This window comes from Bubalus bubalis, chromosome 9 (genome assembly GCF_019923935.1).
Source record: "Bubalus bubalis isolate 160015118507 breed Murrah chromosome 9, NDDB_SH_1, whole genome shotgun sequence".
Classification (NCBI taxonomy): domain Eukaryota; kingdom Metazoa; phylum Chordata; class Mammalia; order Artiodactyla; family Bovidae; genus Bubalus; species Bubalus bubalis.
The window spans coordinates 104,842,535-104,863,962 of record NC_059165.1 but is presented as its reverse complement, the minus strand read 5'-3'; the positions used below and the strand labels follow the sequence as shown (position 1 = coordinate 104,863,962).

At 51.2% G+C, this 21,428-nt stretch overlaps 1 protein-coding gene across 8 annotated transcripts in view; it reads left to right on the top strand.

Moving 5' to 3' along the window:
• Nucleotides 1–14,085, top strand: part of UNC13A (unc-13 homolog A) — a 67,003-nt gene extending 52,918 nt beyond the window's left edge. For 5 of the 8 annotated variants that reach the window (XM_044948314.1, XM_044948313.1, XM_044948311.1 and 2 more), the window contains 8 exons: nt 55–93; nt 1,216–1,245; nt 2,666–2,722; nt 3,078–3,158; nt 4,284–4,431; nt 7,994–8,086; nt 8,833–8,992; nt 10,881–14,085. In XM_044948314.1, the coding sequence (XP_044804249.1) occupies nt 55–93; nt 1,216–1,245; nt 2,666–2,722; nt 3,078–3,158; nt 4,284–4,431; nt 7,994–8,086; nt 8,833–8,992; nt 10,881–11,181 (909 nt within the window). In that variant the 3' untranslated portion in view covers nt 11,182–14,085. Of the gene's footprint in view, nt 1–54; nt 94–1,215; nt 1,246–2,665; nt 2,723–3,077; nt 3,159–4,283; nt 4,432–5,888; nt 6,608–7,993; nt 8,087–8,832; nt 8,993–10,880 lie in introns of those variants that run through there. The other 3 variants (XM_025293810.2, XM_044948315.1, XM_025293814.2) reach the window with 2 other exon arrangements.
• The last annotated feature ends 7,343 nt before the right edge of the window (nt 14,086–21,428 follow it).

Below are 21,428 nucleotides of genomic sequence, written 5' to 3'. Positions count from 1 at the left end.
TTCCCACCCCACACAGCTTGCTAGGTTGATCACCCTGTGACATTGTCTCTGCAGGGCACCCTCTTGAGAAAACATGGCAAGGGATTAGAAAAGGTAATGAGGGCCTCGCCTGTGCTGAGGCCCCAAACTCTGCTGTGTGTGTGTGTGTGTGTGTCCATTTGCATGGGCAGGGAGGTCAGCTGGGGGTTTCATGGGTAGGAGGCGGGTACCCTAACCAAGTCCCACAAAACCAGGAATCAGAAACAAAGTGGATCCCCAGGGACACGGCTTGGAGCACGTGTGTGTGTGCACACACAGCCCCTGTCCTCTCACAACAGTGCCCAAAGGGCTAATCCCAGTCCTGGGCTCAGCTGAAATTCTTTGGCCTCTAGAAGGGCCCAGACACTGGACTGCCCTGGACTGAGACACGTTTTGTTCATTCTACTGGGTGTTTGTTGTAAGGAGAGGGGAGCTGTGGTTATACATGGACAGTCACCCTTGCTGTGCACTCATACAGGAGCTGTCGTGCCTCTGTGCACACAAGGTGTGTCTCCGCTTCATGAACAGAGGCTGTAGGGCTTCCAACTCACCCACCCAGCCCTTTGGAGGGCATATGTGTTCAGTACGTTCAGGCACTCTATGCATGTATGTGCATCCCTGTCATGATGGAGAGTGTGGGTTTATGTGTGTGATTGTGCACATGTGGGCAGGCGTTTAGTAGTACATGTGTGTATTTTAGCTCCTGAGTTCTTTTGCATATGTGTGTGTCTTTGTATGTCGATCCAGGTGTGTGTGTACGTAAACTTTCTGCATACCCGTGGATATGCCTGGGTGTGTGTCTGTGTATTGTGTGAACTTGTGATACTTGTGTTAGTATGTTTCTTTTAGAGTCAGGCCTGCTGGGGTAAGGTCTTGGGAGTTGAGGAAGGAGAGACCCCAAGCTCTGTCTCTCTCTTTTCCCCCCCTCCCCAAGGCACCCCATCTTGGGGCAGGCTGACTGTGGGATTGGATACCTGTCCCCAGGTGATGGGCTGACTCTAGTCTCCTAGCAGTGCAGAGTCTGACTCCAAATCTCCACGAGGGGAGGGGAGGTGCCTAGCTGGGGAGGGGGTCCAGCATTGGACCCAGAACCTGGGAGGGGGCTTGTGGGCTGTGTGTTGAGGGGGCAGGAAAGCCCCACTGAATATCTTCTCAGCAGCAACCCAAACTCTGACCCTCACCTGATTCTCTCCACAGGGCAGGGTGAAATTGCCAAGCCACTCAGATGTAAGACCGGCCTCTCACTGTCTGTCTGGCTCCCACCCTCACCCCTTCCCCCCCACCCCACCCACGCCTCTTTCCACTTCTGTGATCCGTGCCGTCTGGGGGTGTACTGTGACCCTGTCTGTCGGTCTCTTCTTCCTCTGTCTGTCTGGCTTGCTCGTGAGGGGTGGCAGGGGCGGGTGGCAAGTGGGGAGGAGGGTGTGGCAGGGGAAACCGAGGCCCAGGCTGGGCTCCCGAGTAACTGTGCCTTGTGACAGCCTCGGGGAATCACAGACAAGGACTAAGAAGAGTAGCTACAGCCAGGATGATAATGCTAATACCACTAGTGGCAGGGTGACCGGATCCCACTGGCCAGCTTGGAAAAGCATCAGTGTGGTTCCAAATATCCCAGCTGAAAATGGCCCTCCTCCCTGCTTAGCCTTGCCCAGGTCTCCCAGGCCACCCCAGGACCAGTAATTCAGGGCTCGTAACCTCAGTGGTCTCAGCCCCACCCCCCAGCATCCCCTAGGCTAGTGTAGGTGCCCCTAGCGGCCAGGGGAGGAAACTGAGGCTCAGAGAGGGCTTGAGACGTGTCTCAGTTCACTCAGCATCATGATGGGGGCTGAGGGGCAGGATATATAGCTTCCAGGCCAGGGCCCCGTCTCCCCTAGCACTGCCCATGACCTTGATACCGAGCAGTAATAACTGTGAACACTGAACAAAGACATGTTTAGTCTCAGCTAAGCCACAAATGGAATAGGATTTCCTCCATTGGAGATGGGAAAACTGAGGCTCAGAGAGGTTCAGTGACTTGCCCAGGACCACACAGCAGAGCTGGGATTTGAACCCAGGCCCACCTGGCCCATCGGAGCCATAACCAGGATGTCATCTTGCTGATGTCTGTTTTGGGGAGGAATGGGAGATGGGTCCAGAGGTGGGTGTTAAGGGGGAGGATTCTTTCTTTAAAAGTTCAGGTTAACAGTCCCCTACCCACCTCCTCAGATTACTGGGGAAGTTTTCCCACAGAGGGTGTGGGCCCATGGTGGGTGGTAGGTTTCACCAGAGTCCATCCCGTGGTTTTCTCAAGGCTCCGTGGCCCGGGGCTGGCAAGTCCCACTCATACTCATAAACATCAAGTTGGGCTTCCCCCGCCCACTGCCCTGTTTTCTTCTCTGTGCCATAAACCTGGGGCCATGGTGGAGGTAGGAGGATGGGTAGTGCCCCCCACAGGACTGAGATTCCTGGGGACAAGGTCACCATCTCCTCCTCAGCACTTTCTGGGGGCTCCAAACGTCTGTCCCCAGGGTGCAACCTGGGGACAAGGTTGTCCAGAGCCTTTGGACAAGAACCAAGATGGCGTCCAGGGCTAGGGTGTCAATGGGGGCTTGGGCACTGGGCAGGAGGGCCCCACCCTCACCGGGGTTATGTCGGTTATTACCCACAGGGAACCCAGATGATCTTCAATGCAGCCAAGGAGCTGGGTCAGCTATCTAAACTCAAGGTGAGGCCAGGGGTGGGGGGCTTCCTGGGGAAGAGGTCTGAGAATAGTGGCGTGCTTTGCAGGCTCAAAGGACAGAAACCCTATTCAGACTGGCTTAAGCACAATTTATTTGCTCAGTGTATTGTAAGGTTCAGCTTCAGATACAGCTTGATCAAGAGGAAAATAATTATTCAGCAAATGTTTATTGAGCACGTGTCAAGTGTCAGCCACATGCTAGGCACTGAGAGCACAATGACGAAAAGAAAGACCCACTTGTCCAACTCCTTGGAGTTTAGCGAAGATGAGACCCATAGATAGGCAGATCTCCAGGGAAGAGTTTGCACTGCCCACCTGGCCCCTCTCTCCATCCATTCAGGACCACATGGTACGAGAAGAAGCCAAGAGCTTGACTCCAAAGCAGTGTGCAGTTGTTGAGCTGGCCCTGGACACTATCAAGGTGAGAGGCCCCTCCCCTGCCCATCCCAGGGGGGGCAAGCAGAGGATGTGGCTAGTGTGGACATGAATCTAGGCTGCAACCCACCTTAATCCATTCCATTTATAAACACTCCCTGATCACCCTTCTTTGTCAGTTCCAGGCTGGCTGAGGGCAGACCCCTGTGGACATCCCCAGCTCTGTGGGGTCAGGACAGGGTACTGGAAAGGATGGGAGAGCCCAGGGAGGGCTTTCTGGAAGACAGCACATGGGAGGTGGAGTTTGAGGAATAGAAATTCACAAGGCAAAACAAATAGAGCATTCTTAGGCAGGGAACCAGCCCTTGCGATAACATGGAGACGTGAAAGGGAGCTGTGGTTTCCATGAAATAAAAAGTGTGAAGACTACTCTTGTAGAAGGAAATGTTTTGTTGAAATGGAGAATTACAGCGAAATATGGTTGGCAACATATTAAGGAGGGGTGGTTAAGGAAAACCCTTTGAAAACTTAATCAAAGAAAGACAGGGAGCCAGCCATGGCAAAATGGAAAATTAGGGGTGGGGACTGGGAGGACCTTCTCACCAGCAAACATAGAAAGTGAAAAGGCCATGAGGCGAGGGAAGACTTTGGGAAAGAAGGTTAGGAGATTGCAGGTTAGAGCTGCAAAGGGCCAGGGAGGGGGTGCAAGACATGGGTGTTATTCTGAGGGTGCTGGTAGCCCACCTGTGGGTTTGGGGCAGGGGTAAGGGTGGGAGTAGCAGGACCTGGGTTTTTTGTTTGCTTGTTTGAATATTTATTTTTATATATTTATTTATTTGGGTGTGTTGGGTCTTACTTGCGGCTCGCAGGGTCTTAGATCTTCAGGGCAGCATGGGGGATCTTTAGTTACAGCAGTGAACTCTTAGTTGCCCCACGTAGGATCTAGTTCCCTGACCAGGGATCAAAACCACACCCCTTGCATTGGGAGCGCAAGGTCTTGGCCACTGGACCACCAGGGAAGTCCTGGGCCCTGGGTGTTCTGAAGACCCGCCCTGTCACCCCACCCATCACAGTAGAGGGCAGCAGAGTGGGGGAGGGGCGTTGGGGCTGCCCAGCCCGAAGGGCAGGTCGAGGGTCCGAGCCTGACCTCTCTCTACCCTGCTCCCCACAGCAATACTTCCATGCAGGTGGCGTGGGCCTCAAGAAAACTTTCCTGGAGAAGAGCCCAGACCTGCAGTCCCTGCGCTATGCCCTGTCCCTCTACACGCAGGCCACCGACCTGCTCATCAAGACATTCGTGCAGACGCAGTCGGCCCAGGGTAAGGAGCCGCTGGTTAGCGCGAAGAAAATCCCACCTCCCATAGGGGCAGCCCAGCCCCAAGCCCCGGCGAGGCGGTCGCCTTGGACTCACCTCTGTGACGTCACGAGTCCGGGAAGAATTGACAGCTCCGGGGCGCACGTGAGCTCCATGATGTCACCGGGCCAATGAATGATCTACAGCTTGTACGAGCGGGACCTCTGACGTCAAAGGGCCAGGAGGGAATACATCTCCTGGGAAAACCCATGACGTCAGGGGGTCAGGATGTAATTGAAATCGGTAGAGCGGGACCTCTGTCCGCAGGGACCAGGAGTGATTGACAGCTGTTAGGGGCGGGACCTCGACTCCTTGGTTCCAGAGAGTGGTTGATAGCTTTAGGGGAGGGACTTTGTGACGGCGGAGACAGTGATTGACATCCATGGCAGGGGCGGGAACTCTGATGTCACGTGACAAATGAATGATTGGCAGTTCCGGGGGAGGGACCTCTGGAAGAATGGTTGAAAGTACCCTGGGAGAGACCTCTGTACTGTTGGGGGCTAAGGAGTGACAGCACCAGAGACGGGAGGGACGCCGACCTGGAGGGGGCGGACGGAGAGGGAGTTCTTATTTCTCAAATTCTCTCTTTCTCTTTCTTCTCTTGCCTCTGTCTCCTGTCCATCTCTGAGTTCGCACACAGCAGCTGGGGCTGGGGGGCAGGACTCTAGGGTCCTAGTTCCCCTCCCTGGGGACCCTCCTTTTCAAAATTGGCCCTAAGAGTGCAGACACGGGCGAGAAGGTTGGCCGCTAACCCAGGCTTAGTACCGGCAGTGGAAGAGGAGGCTGGGGTGAGGGGAGCTAAACCCTGCGGCCACCAGCTGCCCCCTTCCCCCCGAGTCAGCCCAGGGCTTAGAGCCCTCCCTGGGCGTCGGGCCTCTGCGCTCAGCTTCGTGCCCAGCCCACGCTGCTGCTTTTAGTGTTCTTGGTGTCCCCCCGGAGCGGGAGGCTGTCTGTCTGTCCGTCTGCAGCTGACGTTTCTCTCTCTCTTGTTTCTCCTCCCTCTCACTCGCCGCCCCCTCTCCGCGCCTACCCTGCTCCCCGCCACGCACACTCGCCCTCCATCCTCGCCTCTCTCTCGCTCGCTCGTCTTTCCCCTCCCTCCTCCCTCCTCTCCTTTCTCCACCTCCCCACTCCCGTGATTAGTCCATGGTGGAAAAGGGACTAGGTTTACCCTTAGTGAAGACATTTATCCTGAGAAGGGTACGTGCTTCCGCCGCCCGCCCGCCCGCGCCCGGTGCCCGGTGCCTGCACCCCTCCTGGCCCGGCTAGTAAAAGGCCCGTCCTTCCGCCTCCCAGGCCTGCGGGGCCCCGCCCAGGCCCGACTGCCTTCAGGGGTGCCTAGGCGGACCAGGGGGAAGGACGGCTTGCTGGTTCCACGTGGGGAAGGAGTAGCGATTCGAGTCGGAATCTGTTTCTCCCTAGGTGCTGCTCTTAACCCAGATCCCGGGTCCCCCAGACAGGCGCTTGCCCATCTCAGATTCCAGCTGTGCCACTCCGTGGGTGGGCGCCTCCCGCAACCGGCTGCCTCCTTGAGCCTCAATTTTCTCATCTGTAAAATGAGATCAGTCAAGGACCCTAATTCATAAGATTATTTTTAGCACTAGATGAATTAAATTTAGAGCAGTTCTTGACATGTACTAGCTGGCAGCAATTGTTAATTGTATTATTATTATTATTTTTATTGATGTCACTTTCATGAGCAAAGAAAACGAGCATTTTTCAGGCTCTAACTCTGAGCTAGCCTTTGTGCCAAGTATTTCTTGGTATTCTAGAAGACATTCCTTTAGGTTGCCCCTCAGGGTGATCCGTTATTCCATAGATGAGGAAGCTGTCTCAAAGGAGATTAAGCCCCTTGCCCAAGGAACCTTCCCCTCAAGGGGGCCTGGGATTGGGGGAGTGGGGGTGGGGTTGGGACAAGCACAGAGAGGCCTGGAAAAGACACTTCCCCTTGGAGCCAGCAAACCATGGGATGGGGGCGCCCAGCACTGCCCCCCTCCCCCTTCTTACTAGCTTTGGCCGTGATCTGACCCCTCACCCCACCCACCACTGTCCGACTCTCCCCTGGCACCCCTCAGTCTGGCCCGGATTGAGCTTGCTATGAAGCATCAGCCTGGGGTGGGGGTTGGGGGGGTGAGGCTGAGCATGTGACTGGTTGGGGGAAGTGGGGTGGGAGCCTGAGATGACAAGGAAGGCAGCCTGGGGTGGGTGGCAAAGATGAGGGGGTGCACACCCCAATACTGGGGCAATGGGGGACTTCTGCCCCCTGAGCCTTGGTCACTAACCGCACAGAGCCAGGTATCCTGATCAACCTTGGACTGACCCATTCTCCTACCCCACCCCACCCCAACTTTCCCCCTGTTCCTCCCCCCATGCATGGGGTGCTCCAGGCGTTGTAAGCTTCCTGAGGGGCAGGGGAGGGGCCTGGTGGAGGTGCTGGCGGTCACAGGTCCCCAGGCCCCACAGGATGCCCTTCCCAAGAGTCACGGAAGGTTGGGGACAGAAGCTTCTAAACTGCTCCTTCAATGATCCCCATCAGAATCAATCAATCAGGATGCTTGTCGTGGCTGAAATTGAAAAGTACCTTACCTTGTTTCAGGCAGACTAGAGAATTTGTGAGCCTGTAACTGAAAGCCTATGGATTGATTTGCCATCAGTAATAGCTGGATCTAGAGTCTCCAACAATGCCATTGGTCATTGGTCTCTGTTGAGACCTCTGTGGGATGAGCTCTCCCCTCACTGGGCCTTGGAGCAGCTTAACCAGAGAGAAACTCTTTCCTAAGAGTTACAGCCAAAGTCCTGGACCAGTTCCTATTGGCCCAGATTGGGTCACATGACCATCCCTGAGCCAATCACTGCAGCCATGGCCGGAGAATGCTCTGATTGGGCAGCTGTGGTTCATTTAGCCATACCCGAAGTATGAGATGAAGCCACATGGTTGATGGGGACTGGACCAGGATGGAGGCTGTGGAGATGGGCCAGAGTCTGGATGTATTTTGAAGGCAGACCTGGCAGTATTTTCCACCATATCAGTACTTAGCAAGGAAGTGAAAACAAAAAAGGGGTTGAGGACTGAGGTACAGGGTGCCCCAACAGTTTGAAGATCAACAGAGGAGTAGGAAATGGAAAAAGAGGGTGAGAAGGAGAGACTAACTGTAAGATGAGAACTTGGAGAGTGTAGCCTTGTTGTAGCCAAGAGGAGAAACTGAGGCACAGAAAGCCAAAGTGTCGGATGCTGCCAAGATGGTGTGAAAGATGAAGACTGAGTCTGATGACAGGAATGAAGAAGAGGACATAGGCTCAGAGAAGTTAAGAGATGTGCCTGAGATCACAAAACAAAGGAGTGAAAGGCTGAGGATTCCCGGCCTCCTTATGAGCACCCACCTTCCCAGCCTGCCCTCAGTGCCAACCTGTCATGGCTGATGACCTGATGCCGCCAGCATATGGTGGGTGGGAGGTAGTCCCACGTCCTTTCTGGTGGGTGGGAAAGAATGAAGCTCATGCCAAGCATCCTCCCCTGCCCTGCTCAGGCTCGGGTGTGGAGGACCCTGTGGGTGAAGTCTCCGTCCACGTAGAGCTCTTCACTCATCCAGGAACTGGGGAACACAAGGTCACAGTGAAAGGTGAGTAGCCTGAGGTGGGAGGGAGAGTGCCTCAGCCAAGATGCACTAGATTCTAAGACTGAAACCAAACTCAAATAGGCTTAAGGAAGAAAAAAAAAATTTTTTTTTTCATTAAAAAAATGTCTTCATAAAACTGAAATGTTCAGAAGTATCCACCTTCAGGCACAGCTGGATCAAGAGGTACAAAGAGTGTTACAGGACTCATTCCACTTTCTCTCCCAGCTCTGCTTTCCTGTTGTGGGCTTTAATTTTCTAGTTAGAACACAGATTGGTCTGTTTTATCCAAGACCTAAAATAACAATGGCTTAAACAAGATATTATTAGATGGAATGAATCTTCCTGTGGGGTAACTCGAAGAACATTCAGCGCAGAACTGACGTGGGGGCTGTGTTGGGGATCCAGGCTCCAAACATCTTTTGCTGTATTTTTATCTCTAATGTGTTTTCTTCCTCTATAGGGTCCCAAAGAACTCAGCCCCCATCAGCTTCCCAGTCTGCAGCTAGGGGAAAGAGAAAATGTAGGGCATTCTCCCTGCGTTTGGGGCATTCCCCCTGCCTTTGGGGCATTCCCCTGCTGAAAGTTATTTGCGTCACTTCCTCTTACATCTCATTGGCTGGAAGTTAGTCACGTGGTCATATTTAGCTACAGAAGCATGCTGGGAAATGTAATCTTTCAGCCAGGTTTCGAAAACCACAGCTATGTAGTGGGGAACCCTAAGCAGTCTTACCTTTTAATTCCCCCAACAGTGGTGGCTGCCAATGATCTCAAGTGGCAGACTTCTGGCATTTTCCGGCCATTCATCGAGGTCAACATCATTGGGCCCCAGCTCAGTGACAAGAAACGCAAGTTTGCGACCAAATCCAAGAACAACAGCTGGGCCCCCAAGTACAATGAGAGCTTTCAGTTGTAAGTCTGGGATGTTTTGGGGAGCATGGCTAGGGGACATGATCCTATATGGACCTCAGGGCCCAGTAGGCGGGAGGGATGTCTGGTGGACCAGTGGTTTCTGGGGACAGGAAGAGGAGGGATCACATCGTAAGTGGGAATGCTGGGAAGGGAGGCACCTTAGTGCAGGAGTGATACCAGGATGGAGGTGACCACCTTGGGGGACACAGGTCAGGGTCGGGGACAGTGAGTATGATATAATAGCATAATGAAGGCTCATGAAGGGGAGAAGATGTCTGGCCAGAAGGAACATGTTGACCTGGGACATTTTGGGGGCTAAAAATTCTGGTCTGAGAGGCGTGGGTGGTCATGATGAGGCAATAAACTGGGGGCTGAGGGACTGAGGGGCATAGGGGTGGACCTCCTGGAGTCAGCAGTGAGCTTTGTTGGTGCTGTTGGGATAGGTCATCTGGAGAAGTCTGCTCTGGGGAACAAGATTGGAATGTGGCTTGGTCCAGGGCATGGGGATATGTGTCATGTGGGTAGGGCTGAGATCACATCTAGATGGGGCTTCGCAACAAGCAAGAGTAATCTTGGTCAGGGGCGTCAGGGACCTAGAGGAGTGGATGATTTATAAGGAACATAAATAAGTCTGATCAAGGTATACCTGGGGTGAGGGTGAGGGTTGGCAGATCTTTGGATCATGTGTGAGCCCCACTGGGGCACGGTAACATTGGGGAGGTGTTCTTGGGGGACAGAGTGCAGCAGGGAAAGAGGGTATCAGAGCTGAAGGGAGGGGGCCCTGGAGCCTGGCCAATCCTATCAGAGAAGAGCTCCTGGTCAGAGGACTTTGGAGAGGTCGGTCACCTAAAGCAATACCTGGGAACAAGAGCACCGCCTAGTAGGGGCAGATACCTCCTGGGGGTGGGCCCAAGTAGTCGAAGGCTAGGAATGCAGCCTGGGAAGGAGATGCAAGAGATCAGTGCGGGTGTAGCCGGAGAGAAGAGAGTTCTTGACTAGCCAGCATCAGGGCAGGACCCAGCAGCAGGAACTTTGTAACTTGGAGGAGGGGGAAGAGTGCTAGAGTGGGTAGTCACTCATGGTGAGACATCAGGGCAGGGTTATACGGAGAGGGCATCTTGGGGGTAAGAAGAGTCCGCTAGGGAGCATGGGGGAGGGGCCACGTCAAGGGGAGAACTTGGGTTCAGATGGGAGCCTGGTAAAGGGTCTTCTGGGTGCCACATCTGGGTCAAGGTGGTGCAGGCAGCAGTTCGGCCGGCTGTGGGTGTGGGCGCTGGTATCACGGGGTGGGAGCATGGGGCTCTTGGGGTGAGGATGTGGCTTGGCTGGGGGCTGGGAGTAGTTTCATGGGGGTGTCCTTGAGTGAGGAGTGAGAGAAGGAAAGGTAGAGAGAATGGGCAAGGATTATGCTAGGGAGAGGAGTTGTCAGCTGATGTGGCCGTGGCCCAGCATGGGGTTGTGAGTCAAGACACCCGGGGCAGGGGCAGAGCCAGGCTTATTCTCTTGGAAGGCTATGAAAATCAGTTAAGTTCAGTCACTCAGTCGTGTCGGACTCTGCGACCCCATGGACTGCAGCACGCCAGGTTTCCCTGTCCATCACCAACTCCCGGACCTTACTCAAACTCATGTCCATCGAGTTGATGATGCCATCCAACCATCTCATCTTCTGTTGTCCCGTTCTCCTGCCTTCAATCTTTACCAGCATCAGGGTCTTTTCCAATGAGTCAGTTCTTCGCACCAGGTTATGAAAATAGGATCACTCAATGTGGGCGTGGCCCAGCCTCGGAATGCCCGGGTGTGGGCGTGACCCGGTGAGGGAGGAGGAGTCACCGGTGGGGTTGGTTGGCCAGAGGGGCGAGGCCTGTCCTCACGCTCCGCCCTCCCGCAGCACGCTGAGCGCTGACACAGGCCCTGAGTGCTACGAGCTGCAGGTGTGCGTCAAGGACTACTGCTTCGCGCGCGAGGACCGCACGGTGGGGCTGGCCGTGCTGCAGCTGCGCGAGCTGGTCCAGCGCGGGAGCGCCGCCTGCTGGTTGCCCCTTGGCCGCCGCATCCACATGGACGACACGGGCCTCACGGTGCTGCGCATCCTGTCGCAACGCAGCAATGACGAGGTGGCCAAAGAATTCGTCAAGCTCAAGTCGGACACGCGCTCCGCCGAGGAAGGCGGTGCCGCGCCTGCCCCCTAGTGCGGTGCACGCAGGCAGGCACCATTGCGCCTGCGCAGAGCGCGCAGGGCGGGGCGGTGCCTGCGCGCTTGGACCTCCCTGAGGGCGAGTCTCCGGGCTCTGAATGGAAGGCATCCTGCCTCTGCGCCTTTGATTTAGTTTCCCATTCTGGGGAAAGGTGAATGGCAGTGCCCTGCCCCCTCAGGAGGCCTTGCGCCAGGGCAAGAGAAAGGAAGAAGCCACATCCCCCCTACTTGAGGCCACTCCCCCAGCGTCTAGGGGCTTTTCGAGCTGGAATGGGAGGAAAACCAGCCCCTAGAGAGGAGGCCAGGTCCCAGAGCTGTGTTACCTGGACGCCCTGCCTCCTGCCCCCTGGAAAAGCCATAAGATGGGCCCCAACCTTTGGGGCCCGAGACCAATTTGCCAAGTATGGAACTCTCAGCTCCCTTGAGGGGAGAGCCTTGGGCAAGGGGCAGGGTTTCCTGGCGCGCCCCCTGGGGTGGTGTGGGGACTGGAGGGGCTAGGGTGGTGGTTAGAGAGCCCCCCCCCCACCAAGGTGGACCAGAGTCCCTTTTGATGTTTGTGCAAAAAATAAACAAGGAAGCGGGGGGAGGATGGGATTTCAAAAGCACATGCGCTCTTGGGCGCCCAAACCCGGCCAAGGGGTCTGCTCTGGGACATCCACGCTACCCCAGCTTCCCTACGGGGTTTTGCCTCCCCCGTTCCCCACCACATATCCAGTCCTTATATCATAGAGTTCAACCTACTCATTTGACAGATGGCAAAACCGAGGCCCAGAGAGCTGCTCAAGACAATGCCGAGGGTTCCAGTACCACATCCCCTCCCCATTCCCTTTGGCCTGTGTGCCCCTTTGAAGGGTGAGCTGACATCGGATAACGCGATACAGCTCCCCATTGCTGCTAACCCCCCTCAGGGGACTGCCCCCAATCCTTAAAGAGGTGGGGGTTCAGGGCAAAGTCCCCCAGTGCCCCCTTCCACCTCTGGCTGCCAAGCAGAACCCCTGCCTTCACTGCTTTCCATTGGGACACCAGGGTTATATACCTGAGAACTCTTGATCTCCCACCAAAATAGAGTGAAGATTTGGGATTCCCTGGACCCAGTTCCCTGCCCCAACTACTTCTTCCCCTAGAATGCTCCAGTCAGGAAAGAATGGAAAGAGACCAGAAACTTGAGAGGGGTGTGTGTATGTGTAAGTGAATATACAAATTTGCTGGGGAGCTTACTCCCCCAAAATTTCATTCATTCATTTAAACACACAGGCCACAGGATATCCCAGGTGGAGCCTCTACCTGCCTGAAACTCTTCCTCCACAAGGGATTTTGGGGCAGTTTGGCCACATTTCTCCATTTTAGCTCACACAGGCATTTGGGGAGACATTTTGGGAAACTTTGGCATGGCTTGTCTTTGCTCAGGATCTGCTTTTTCACGTTGAACCAGTATGTGTATGCTGTGGGTTTTTTCCCACCAGATTGATAAATACAGGATTGTGCTGTACTAGGGAAAAATTTAAACAGAGGGATGAGAAGACAGTTAACTAGGCTCCTGGAGTGATGGGGGCTACCTCAGATGGGGAAGGGCTTTCTGCGGAGGTGAAAAGTGTAAAGGAACCACCCATTGGAGAGAAAAGAGCTCCAGGCAGAGGGAACTTTGGAAGTGGGCTGACTTGAAGCATAGCCAGGTCAGGTGGCTGGAGCTGAGTCAACCAATGGGGTGGTGGGAGATGCTGATGAGGTTGAGGAGGTCTGCCAAGGTCTCAGGCCAGGTGGGATCTGGTATAAAGTCCTGAGGAGTTTTGATTTTACCCTAGAGGCTTGGGAGGCCCCAGGAGATTTTAAATCTGGGGAGAGTCTGGATTTCAGGTTTTGACTCTCCCTCTGGCTACCTCATGAAGAATAGACTGATGTGGTGGTGGGGGAGGACAAAATGCTTTCAGGACACTGAAATTAATTCTTGGAAAGATTTTGGAGGATATATTAAAAACTATGCCTTAGATGAGCCCCAGGGCCCCTTGGTACAGATGTCCCGATTGTGCACTACCCAGGGGTTGAGCATCTCTAAGGAGGCCATGTGCAAACTGAGGGTTGTATATTTATGGTAATGGTTTCCCCATCTGTGAACAAGAGTTTGGATGAAGCTGCTGTTATTTCTAATTTACCTGAAAGTATTTGTGTGTCCCCTAAATTCCCTGGTGGCTCAGACTGTAAAGAATCCACTTGCAATGTGGGAGACCCGGGTTCTATACCTGGGTTGGGAAAATCCCCTGGAGAAGGGAATGGCTACACAGTCTAGTATTCTTGCCTGGGAAATCCCATGGACAGAGGAGCCTCGTGGGCTACAGTCCATGGGGTCACAAAGAGTCGGACATGACTGAGCGTTTTGAGTGTGTGTAAATTCAGGCAGTTTCAGGTGACTGACGGTTCAGAATTAGAGATTAGGATGAAAGTTCTCATTCAGGATGGTGGGGCGGGAGGGCCCCCCCGCCCCAGGGACAAGGGACAGGCTGGAGGTGTCTTGCGGGGAACTTGAAGTCTCCGTCATGAGGCCCAAGAGGGAAATTTGAACTTCAGACCATCCAAGAGGTGGAGGTGGACTAGATGGCTGACTTGGAGATGCGAAGAGGAGCAACATCCAAAGGGGAGTTCATCTGTGATTTGGAGTAGGCTCTGAAAGACTTCCTGAATGACTGGCAGGAAAGGGCAGTGGGAGCTGAGCTTCTGCCAGAGAAAGCCAAGGTGTTTCCCAAAAGCTTTATTGGGAGGTGCTCTGGTCTAGGGTGTGTGAGTGAGTGAGTGAGTGTGTGTGTGTGTGTGTGTGTGTGTGTAGGCTTCCCCAGCACCAGGTCAGGCACATGGAGGGAGCCTCAGGGAGTATTTGTCAAATGACATTTTCTGACTCCCAGGCTAAAACTGTTGGGGAAATTTTCTCTCTCTTCCCCCCAGAGAACTGGTAGTCATTCCTTAAAACTCATCACAAATATTCCCTTCTGTGGAAAACCTCTGATCCCCCTCAGGACTTCCCCAGCCACTGTCCCTCTGTCCGCCCCTTCCCCAGCCTCTGTCTCTGATGCCATGGAGCTGAGGGTATCTGTGAAAGGCTCTCTTTCCCTGCAAGATGGGGCTCTGGAGCCCCTCAAGAGCCCCAGTTTCAGTGAGCAAAGGCTGGGCCCGGGGGGGGAGGGGATGTCTAATTGGATTATGTCTCAGGCAGGGAGTTCTGTGTGTCCCCACACATTCACGTGGGTCTGTCCATACCAACCTTCCCCTCCCACACAGATCTAGGCACCCAGGAGGTATTTCCAGCAGACTGGCTGAGCCACAGGGCAAAGAGTAAAGAGAGGACAGAGGGGACTGGCAGTGTTTGAAATCACAACGACAAGGCTCAGAGAGGAGCAGAGGGCCACCCAGCATTGGACGATATCTTTGGGCTTCCACCATTTCACCTGGGGTGCCTGGGGTTCTGAGCGCAGGTGGGGTCCTGGCATTGCATTTGGAACTTGTTCCATGCGGGGAACTTGCTCCAGATTTTCATGGATCAGGAAAAGGATAAAATAGGCTCGTAGTGGGATCAGGGTGGGGTGGGGGGTGACATTGAGGGACATAGCCAATCCCCCCTCAAAAGGGAGGAGACAGTAAGGACCCAAAGAAGAGAAGGGAGGGAAGGAGAGAAAAGAGGGGCAGGCAGACAGACAGAGGAAGAAGTCAAGAGGATCAGATCCTGCCTGAATGGGAACAGCCGGAACTTTGAAATGAAGAGAGAGCAATTCAGAGATGGGGCTGCAGAGACAGGAGAGAAAGGGCAAAAACAGAACTAGAAGGAAGAGGGACCTCCTTGCTCTCTCCAGTCTGTCCTCAAAAGATTTACCTAAAATAAGGAGGTGCCCAGTGGCATCCCCCAATCCTGGTTCTCCGGCACTACATCCTGAAACCTCACCATGCCCCCATCAGAGATGCAAAAAAAAAAAAAAAAAAAGACTTAGCCAACTAGAAATCCTTGGGACCTCTCCGGCTGGGACCTCAGAGACCTTTCTGTCCTTCACCCCCAGCAATGTCCATCTTACAGGTGGGAACACTAAGACACGGGGGCAGAGGGGAGACAGCCCAGAGTTGCCCCAACTCTGCTGCTCAGGCAGAGAGGGAGGGGAACTCACTGCGGAGCTGCTCTACATCATGACCCCTGCTGTCTCCTGAACATCCTTTCCTAATAATTGTCAAGGACCAAAGTCATTTTCGCTGACACGTGTTGCTTTTCTCTTTGCCTTTTTTTTTTTTAAAGAGACGAATCAAGTCGACAGTGTCAAGTAAGACCCCCTCCATCTGCCCCCCACCCCCCGCCCAGCCATAGTGACTCTTGTGCGAGACATAGGTCACTGGCGGACGGTCCCTAGGCATCCCTGGTTACACAGTCAGGGAAACTCAGACCCCACTTCCGGCCCCGGCCCCTTGAGACCCTGAAACCTGGCCACGCAGTCCAGGGAGGTTCTTCCTCCACACACCTTCTCTTAGCATGTGATTGCAAATGTGAACTCAAAACGCTGTTTGTCTGTTTTAATTCCATCCCGTCAGTCCGGCATCTGCACAGATGTCCCCATTTCTCTGTAAATATTGGAACAAATGTTTAAAACCAACGAGAAGTGGTCATGAATGCATGGTGTTGAGATGTTTTGCACTATTCTGACTTTTTGGTCTCTGTAAAAATATTTTATTAACAGCAGACATTAAAAGAAGAAAAAGCACACAGCCTCGATGTGTGGTGACCTCCTTGTCTTCCTAAATTGGCCAAAAACCACAAAGCACCTACTGTGAGCAGCCACTCTTCAATATACTTCCCGCCCACGAATGCAAATCATTACAACTACCATGGTCTCATTTTACAGAGAAGAAAGCAGGTCGAGGGAAGGGAGATACTTCGGAAGGGATGGAGCCAGGCTCTGAATCCAACTGTCGCTCTTTGCTCAAACAAGACACAAATGCCAGAGACACATTTAAATTCCACCCACTCACCCTTGTTTGGAAGTTTTTTTGTTTTGTTTTCTGATGTAGCACGTGAGAATCTCATGTTATCAACTTGGATGGGCAAAGAATGAAGCTTCATTTTTCTATATATCTGAGTTTGACTTCTCTGTTGATCCCCCATCCCACCAGGGAGCAAAAATGGAATCTTACTCAACTCAGGGTTTCCTTCGTAAAGTCCGGAGATTCCTCTTGAGGTTTCTTCTATAGGTTTCCTCCTAAGACCTGGAGTTGTCTCTACATTTGAGTGGCCAGGGCAGGGGCTGTGGGATCCACCCCTGGAAGCAAGTTTGATAAGTGCATTTGGCTGCAAGTAACAGTCAGAAAGGCTAAAAGTAAGGGACTTCCCTGGTGGTCCAGCAGCTTCGACTCTGTGCTTCCACTGCAGGAGGCATGAGTTTGATCCCTGATTGGGGAACGAGCATCCTGCATGCTGCATGCCAAAAAAAAAAGGGTAAAATATAAAAGAAAAAGTGGCTAAACCACAAGGGTAACCCATAGCTCAGTAACTCTGTCCTCAAGAGAGGCTTGCATGTGGCCAAGATTGGAAGCCGCATCAATGACATGGTATCTTCACACAGTGGAGGAATATTATACAGCTATGAAATGGATAAGGCACATGTGTCTGCCTGACCTCTGTGCAGGCAGCCTGCAGGTCCTGAGCACCCTGCAAGTTCTCTTTTAAAAAATGAATGCTTTTAAAAAATTATCTGTTTGGGTAAAAGACTCCTTACTTCTATTTCTACAGACTCCACCTGGCTTTCAATTATTTTGATACATTGTCTTTTGCGGTTCTTCACTTATAACAGTTTCTTCAGCAACATCCTTTGCTGGTACTGTTAATACTTGTTGTCCATCTGGCCCGGCCACAATGATGGGCTGACCTAGTCCACTTGTTTGAGTGGAGTGCAAATTTCCAAGCTGAATTCCATCTGTAACTATTGTGATGACCTGAGGGATTTTTGGTCTTTGTTACATCATGCTGGTTCCTTAGTTGTGGCATGCGGAATCTTTAGTTGTGGCACTCAAACTCTTGTGCCATGCAGGATGTAGTTCCCTGACTAGGGATCGAACCCAGGCCCCCTGCACTGGGAGCTTGGAGTCTTAGCCACTGGACCACCAGGGAAGTCCACCTGCAGGCTTTTGCTGACTGTGCCAGACTGCAGATGCGTACTTCTCCCAAGACCCAGCAGTTTCCATAGCTAAGCACATAGGCTACACAACATGACTTTCTTTTCTTTTTAGCTGGGCCACGAGGCATGAGAAATCTTAGTTCCCAGACTAGGGATTGAACTCGTGCCCCTGCAGTGGAAGCACAGAGTCTTAACCATTGGACTGCCAGGATCCCGCCCCCGCCCCCTCTCCCCCCGCCCCCACCCAGCATGACTTCTGCGTAACTGCTTCGTTCCTGACAGAGGGAAGCCGGTTTGTTTACTGCTTTCTACAGAAGGTGCTCAGCCCTTGGCCCCCTGCCTCTCAGCATGTGAGTCCACTGTGTCTGTCACCCATGAGGCTTGGGGGCTGAGGCTCATGCTTGCTGAACTGTGAGAAAGAAACTTTCTTGCTCCGATGCAGTGAGTCCCACAGTTGACTCCACACCAATGGCTGAAGGACAGGCTATTTCTGCCATTCTCTAGGAAGTGAGCTGCTTCATTCTGACGAATGAAGTGTGATGATGAGTGAAAAAAAAAAATCCTAGAAGGTTTCAAAGAGCATGATACTACATTTATAAAGCTCAAAAGACCTACCAGGTACACCCACAGAGATTTTGTCTAGGGATAATTAAGGGTGAAGGCAATGGCACCCCACTCCAGCACTCTTGCCTGGAAAATCCTATGGATGGAGGAGCCTGGTGGGCCGCAGTCCATGGGGTTGCTAAGAGTCAGACAAGACTCAGTGACTTCACTTTCACTTTTCACTTTCATGCATTGGAGAAGGAAATGGCAACCCACTCCAGTGTTCTTGCCTGGAGAATCCCAGGGACGGGGGAGCCTCATGGGCTGCCGTCTATGGGGTCGCACAGAGTCAGACACGACTGAAGCAACTTAGCAGCAGCAAGGGTGATTAATAAAACAGGATAAGCACAAACTTCCCCAGTGGCTCAGTGGATAAAGAATCCGTCAGCAAAGCAGGAGAAATGGGTTCGATCCATGAGTTGGGAAGATCCCCTAGAGAAGGAAATGGCAACCCACTCCGGTATTCTTGCCTGAAAAATCACATGGACAGAGGAGCCTGGTGGGCTACAATCCAAAGGGTCTCAAAGAGTTGGACACAACTGAGCGACTAAGCACAGCACACACAGCAAGGTTGAAAAATGGAGAATTCTACCTTATATACATTGGCTGTTATCAAAAAGCAAAACAAAACAGAAAACAAGCATTGGTGAATATGTGGTGAAATTGGAACCGCTGTGCACTGTAGGCGGGAATGCAAAATGATATACCTGTTGTGGAAAACAGTACATGGTTCCTCAAAAGATTAAACATGAAATGTAAGTTGGTGCAGCCACTGTGGGGAAGAGTATGGAGACTCTTTTAAAAAAAACTAAACACAGAGTTACCATATGATCCTGCAATCCTACTCCTGGGCATGTATCTGGAAAAACAAAACTCTAATTCAAGAAGATACCTGCATCCCAATGTTCACAGCAGCACTATTTACAATTGTCAAGACACGGAGAAATAGCAACAACCTCAGATATGCAGCTGACACCACCCTAATGGCAGCAAGCGAAGAGGATCCAAGGAGCCTGTTGATGAAGATGAAAGAGGAGAGTGGAAAAGCTGGCTTAAAGCTCAGCATTCAAAAAACGAAGATCATGGCATCCAGTCCCATCACTTTATAGAAAATAGATGGGAAAAAAGGTGGAAACGGTCTCAGATTTCATTTTCTTGGGTTTCAAAATCAGTGCAGATGGCGACAGAGTCATGAAATTAAAAGACATTTGTTCCTTGGAAGAAAAGCTATGACTGATCCAGACAGCGCATTAAAAAGCAGAGACATCATTTTGCAGACAAAGGTCCATATAGTCAAAGCTATGTTTTTTTCAATAGGCATGTATGGATGTGAGAGTTAGACCATAAAGAAGTCTAGGCGCCAAAGAATTGATGCTTTGAACTGTGGTGTTGGAGAAGACTTTTGAGAGTCCCTTGGACTGCAAGGACATCAAACCAGTCAATCCAAAAGGAAATCAACCCTGAATATTCATTGAAAGGACTGATGCTGAAGCTGAAGCTCCAATAGTTTGGCCACCTAATGTGAAGAATTGAATTTATTTATAAAAGAGAAATAGACTCAGATATAGAAAATAAACTTTTGATTACCAAAGGGGAAAGGAGGCTATAAATTGATAATTTGGGGTTAAAAGATACATACTACTATATATAAAAAAGATAAATAACAAGGACCTACTGTATAACACAGAGAACTATATTCAATATCTTGTAATAATTGAAAAGAATCTGAAAAAGGAATATATATATATAAATATACATATAACTGAATCACTTTGCTGTATACCTGAAACATTCTAAATCATCTATACTTATTAAAAGTCAAAAATAGAATTACCAAATGATCCAGCAATTCTACCTCTTGGCATATGCCCAGAAGAATAGAAATCAGGGTCTCAAAAAGATATTTGTACACCCATGTTCATAGCTGCATTATTCACAATAGCTAAAACATGGAAGAAACTCAAGTGTCCCTCATCAGAAGAATGCATAAGCAAAATGGGATCCATCCAGTCAATGGAATATTATTCAGCCTTAAAAAAGAAAGCAATTCTGCACTATGCTACAACCGGATAAACCTTGAGGACATTATACTGAGTGAAATAAGCCAGTTACAAAACAACAAATACTGTATGATTCTAATTATATGAGGTACTCAAGACTAAGCAAAATCACAGAGACAGAAAATATAGTGGTGGTTTCCAGGGACTGGGGAAGGGGGAATGAAGAGTTAGTGTTTAACAGGCACAGAATATCAGTTTTACAAATGAAATAATTATGGGGATGAATGGTGGTGATGATGCACAGCACTGTGAATGTATTTAATACCACTGAACTGTACACTTAAAAATGGTTAAAATAGTAAAATTTAGGTTATATGTATTTTAACACAGTTTCTAAAAATCAAGGATTAAAAAAGGAAACATAAAAACCAAGGACAGTGGTTGCCTTGTGGAGTGGGGAGGGCAGGGAGGTGGGAGCAGGGAGCAGGGAAAAGTGGGCGAGATATCAATAAAAATCTGGTCCTTTAGTGGGCAGCGGCTTTGTAGGGGTTTATTTTATAATGTACAACATATATTTTTGTGGTAGAGGTAGATGGTTACCCCTCCCCCAGCACTTTCTTCCCTCCTTTAGTACAATAATAGAAGCATCATTTGGGGACACAGCTAACCAAAGGCTACATTTACCAGCTCCCCTGTAGCTCGTGGTCATGTGACCATTTCTGGCCAATGAGGTATAAGCAGAAGCCACATGGACAAAACTAGGTTATATCCTTAAAAAGAAGGCTAGACAAGTCCTGTGTTGGCCAGTGTTTGCTGTCTTTTCTCTGTCGTTAATGGCCTTTTTCTCAATCCCAGAATGGCTGTCAGAGCTCCAAAACTCCATTTGTGTATATCTCTTTTTCTAAGGCAGTTAACATTTTCTGGGACTCTCCTTTTGCACACCATTGGCCAGAAATGGGTCACAAGCCTACACCTAAGCTGACAAGGGAGATGGATCACCAGGGTTGGTGTAGACCAATAAGACCTTTAATACTGGTTCCTACCTCCCACCAGGCTACCCAGCCCATGAAGCAAATGGTAGCTTCCAGGTAAATAGCCCCCAGAATCAGCCACGTTCATTTTCCTTGCTCCACTCTGGGATGGCCTCTGTATTAGTTACCTAACACTATGTAACAACTGCCTTCAAATGCACCAACTTAGAACAACAAATACTGGGACTTCCCTTATGGTCCAGTGGCTAAGACTCTGAGTTCCCAATGCAGAGAGCCCGGGTTTGATCCCTGGTCAGGGAACAAGATCCCACATGCTGCAACTAAGAGTTCATATGCTGTAACTAAAGATACCACAAGTCACAACTAAAAAAGATCCAGCATGCTGCAGCTAAGACCTGGCCCAGCAAAATACGTAAATATTAATACTTTTAGAAAAAAAAGAGCAACCAAGATTTATCATCTCATGGTTTCTCTGGGTCAGGGATACGCCTCTTCCTCAAAGTCTCACAC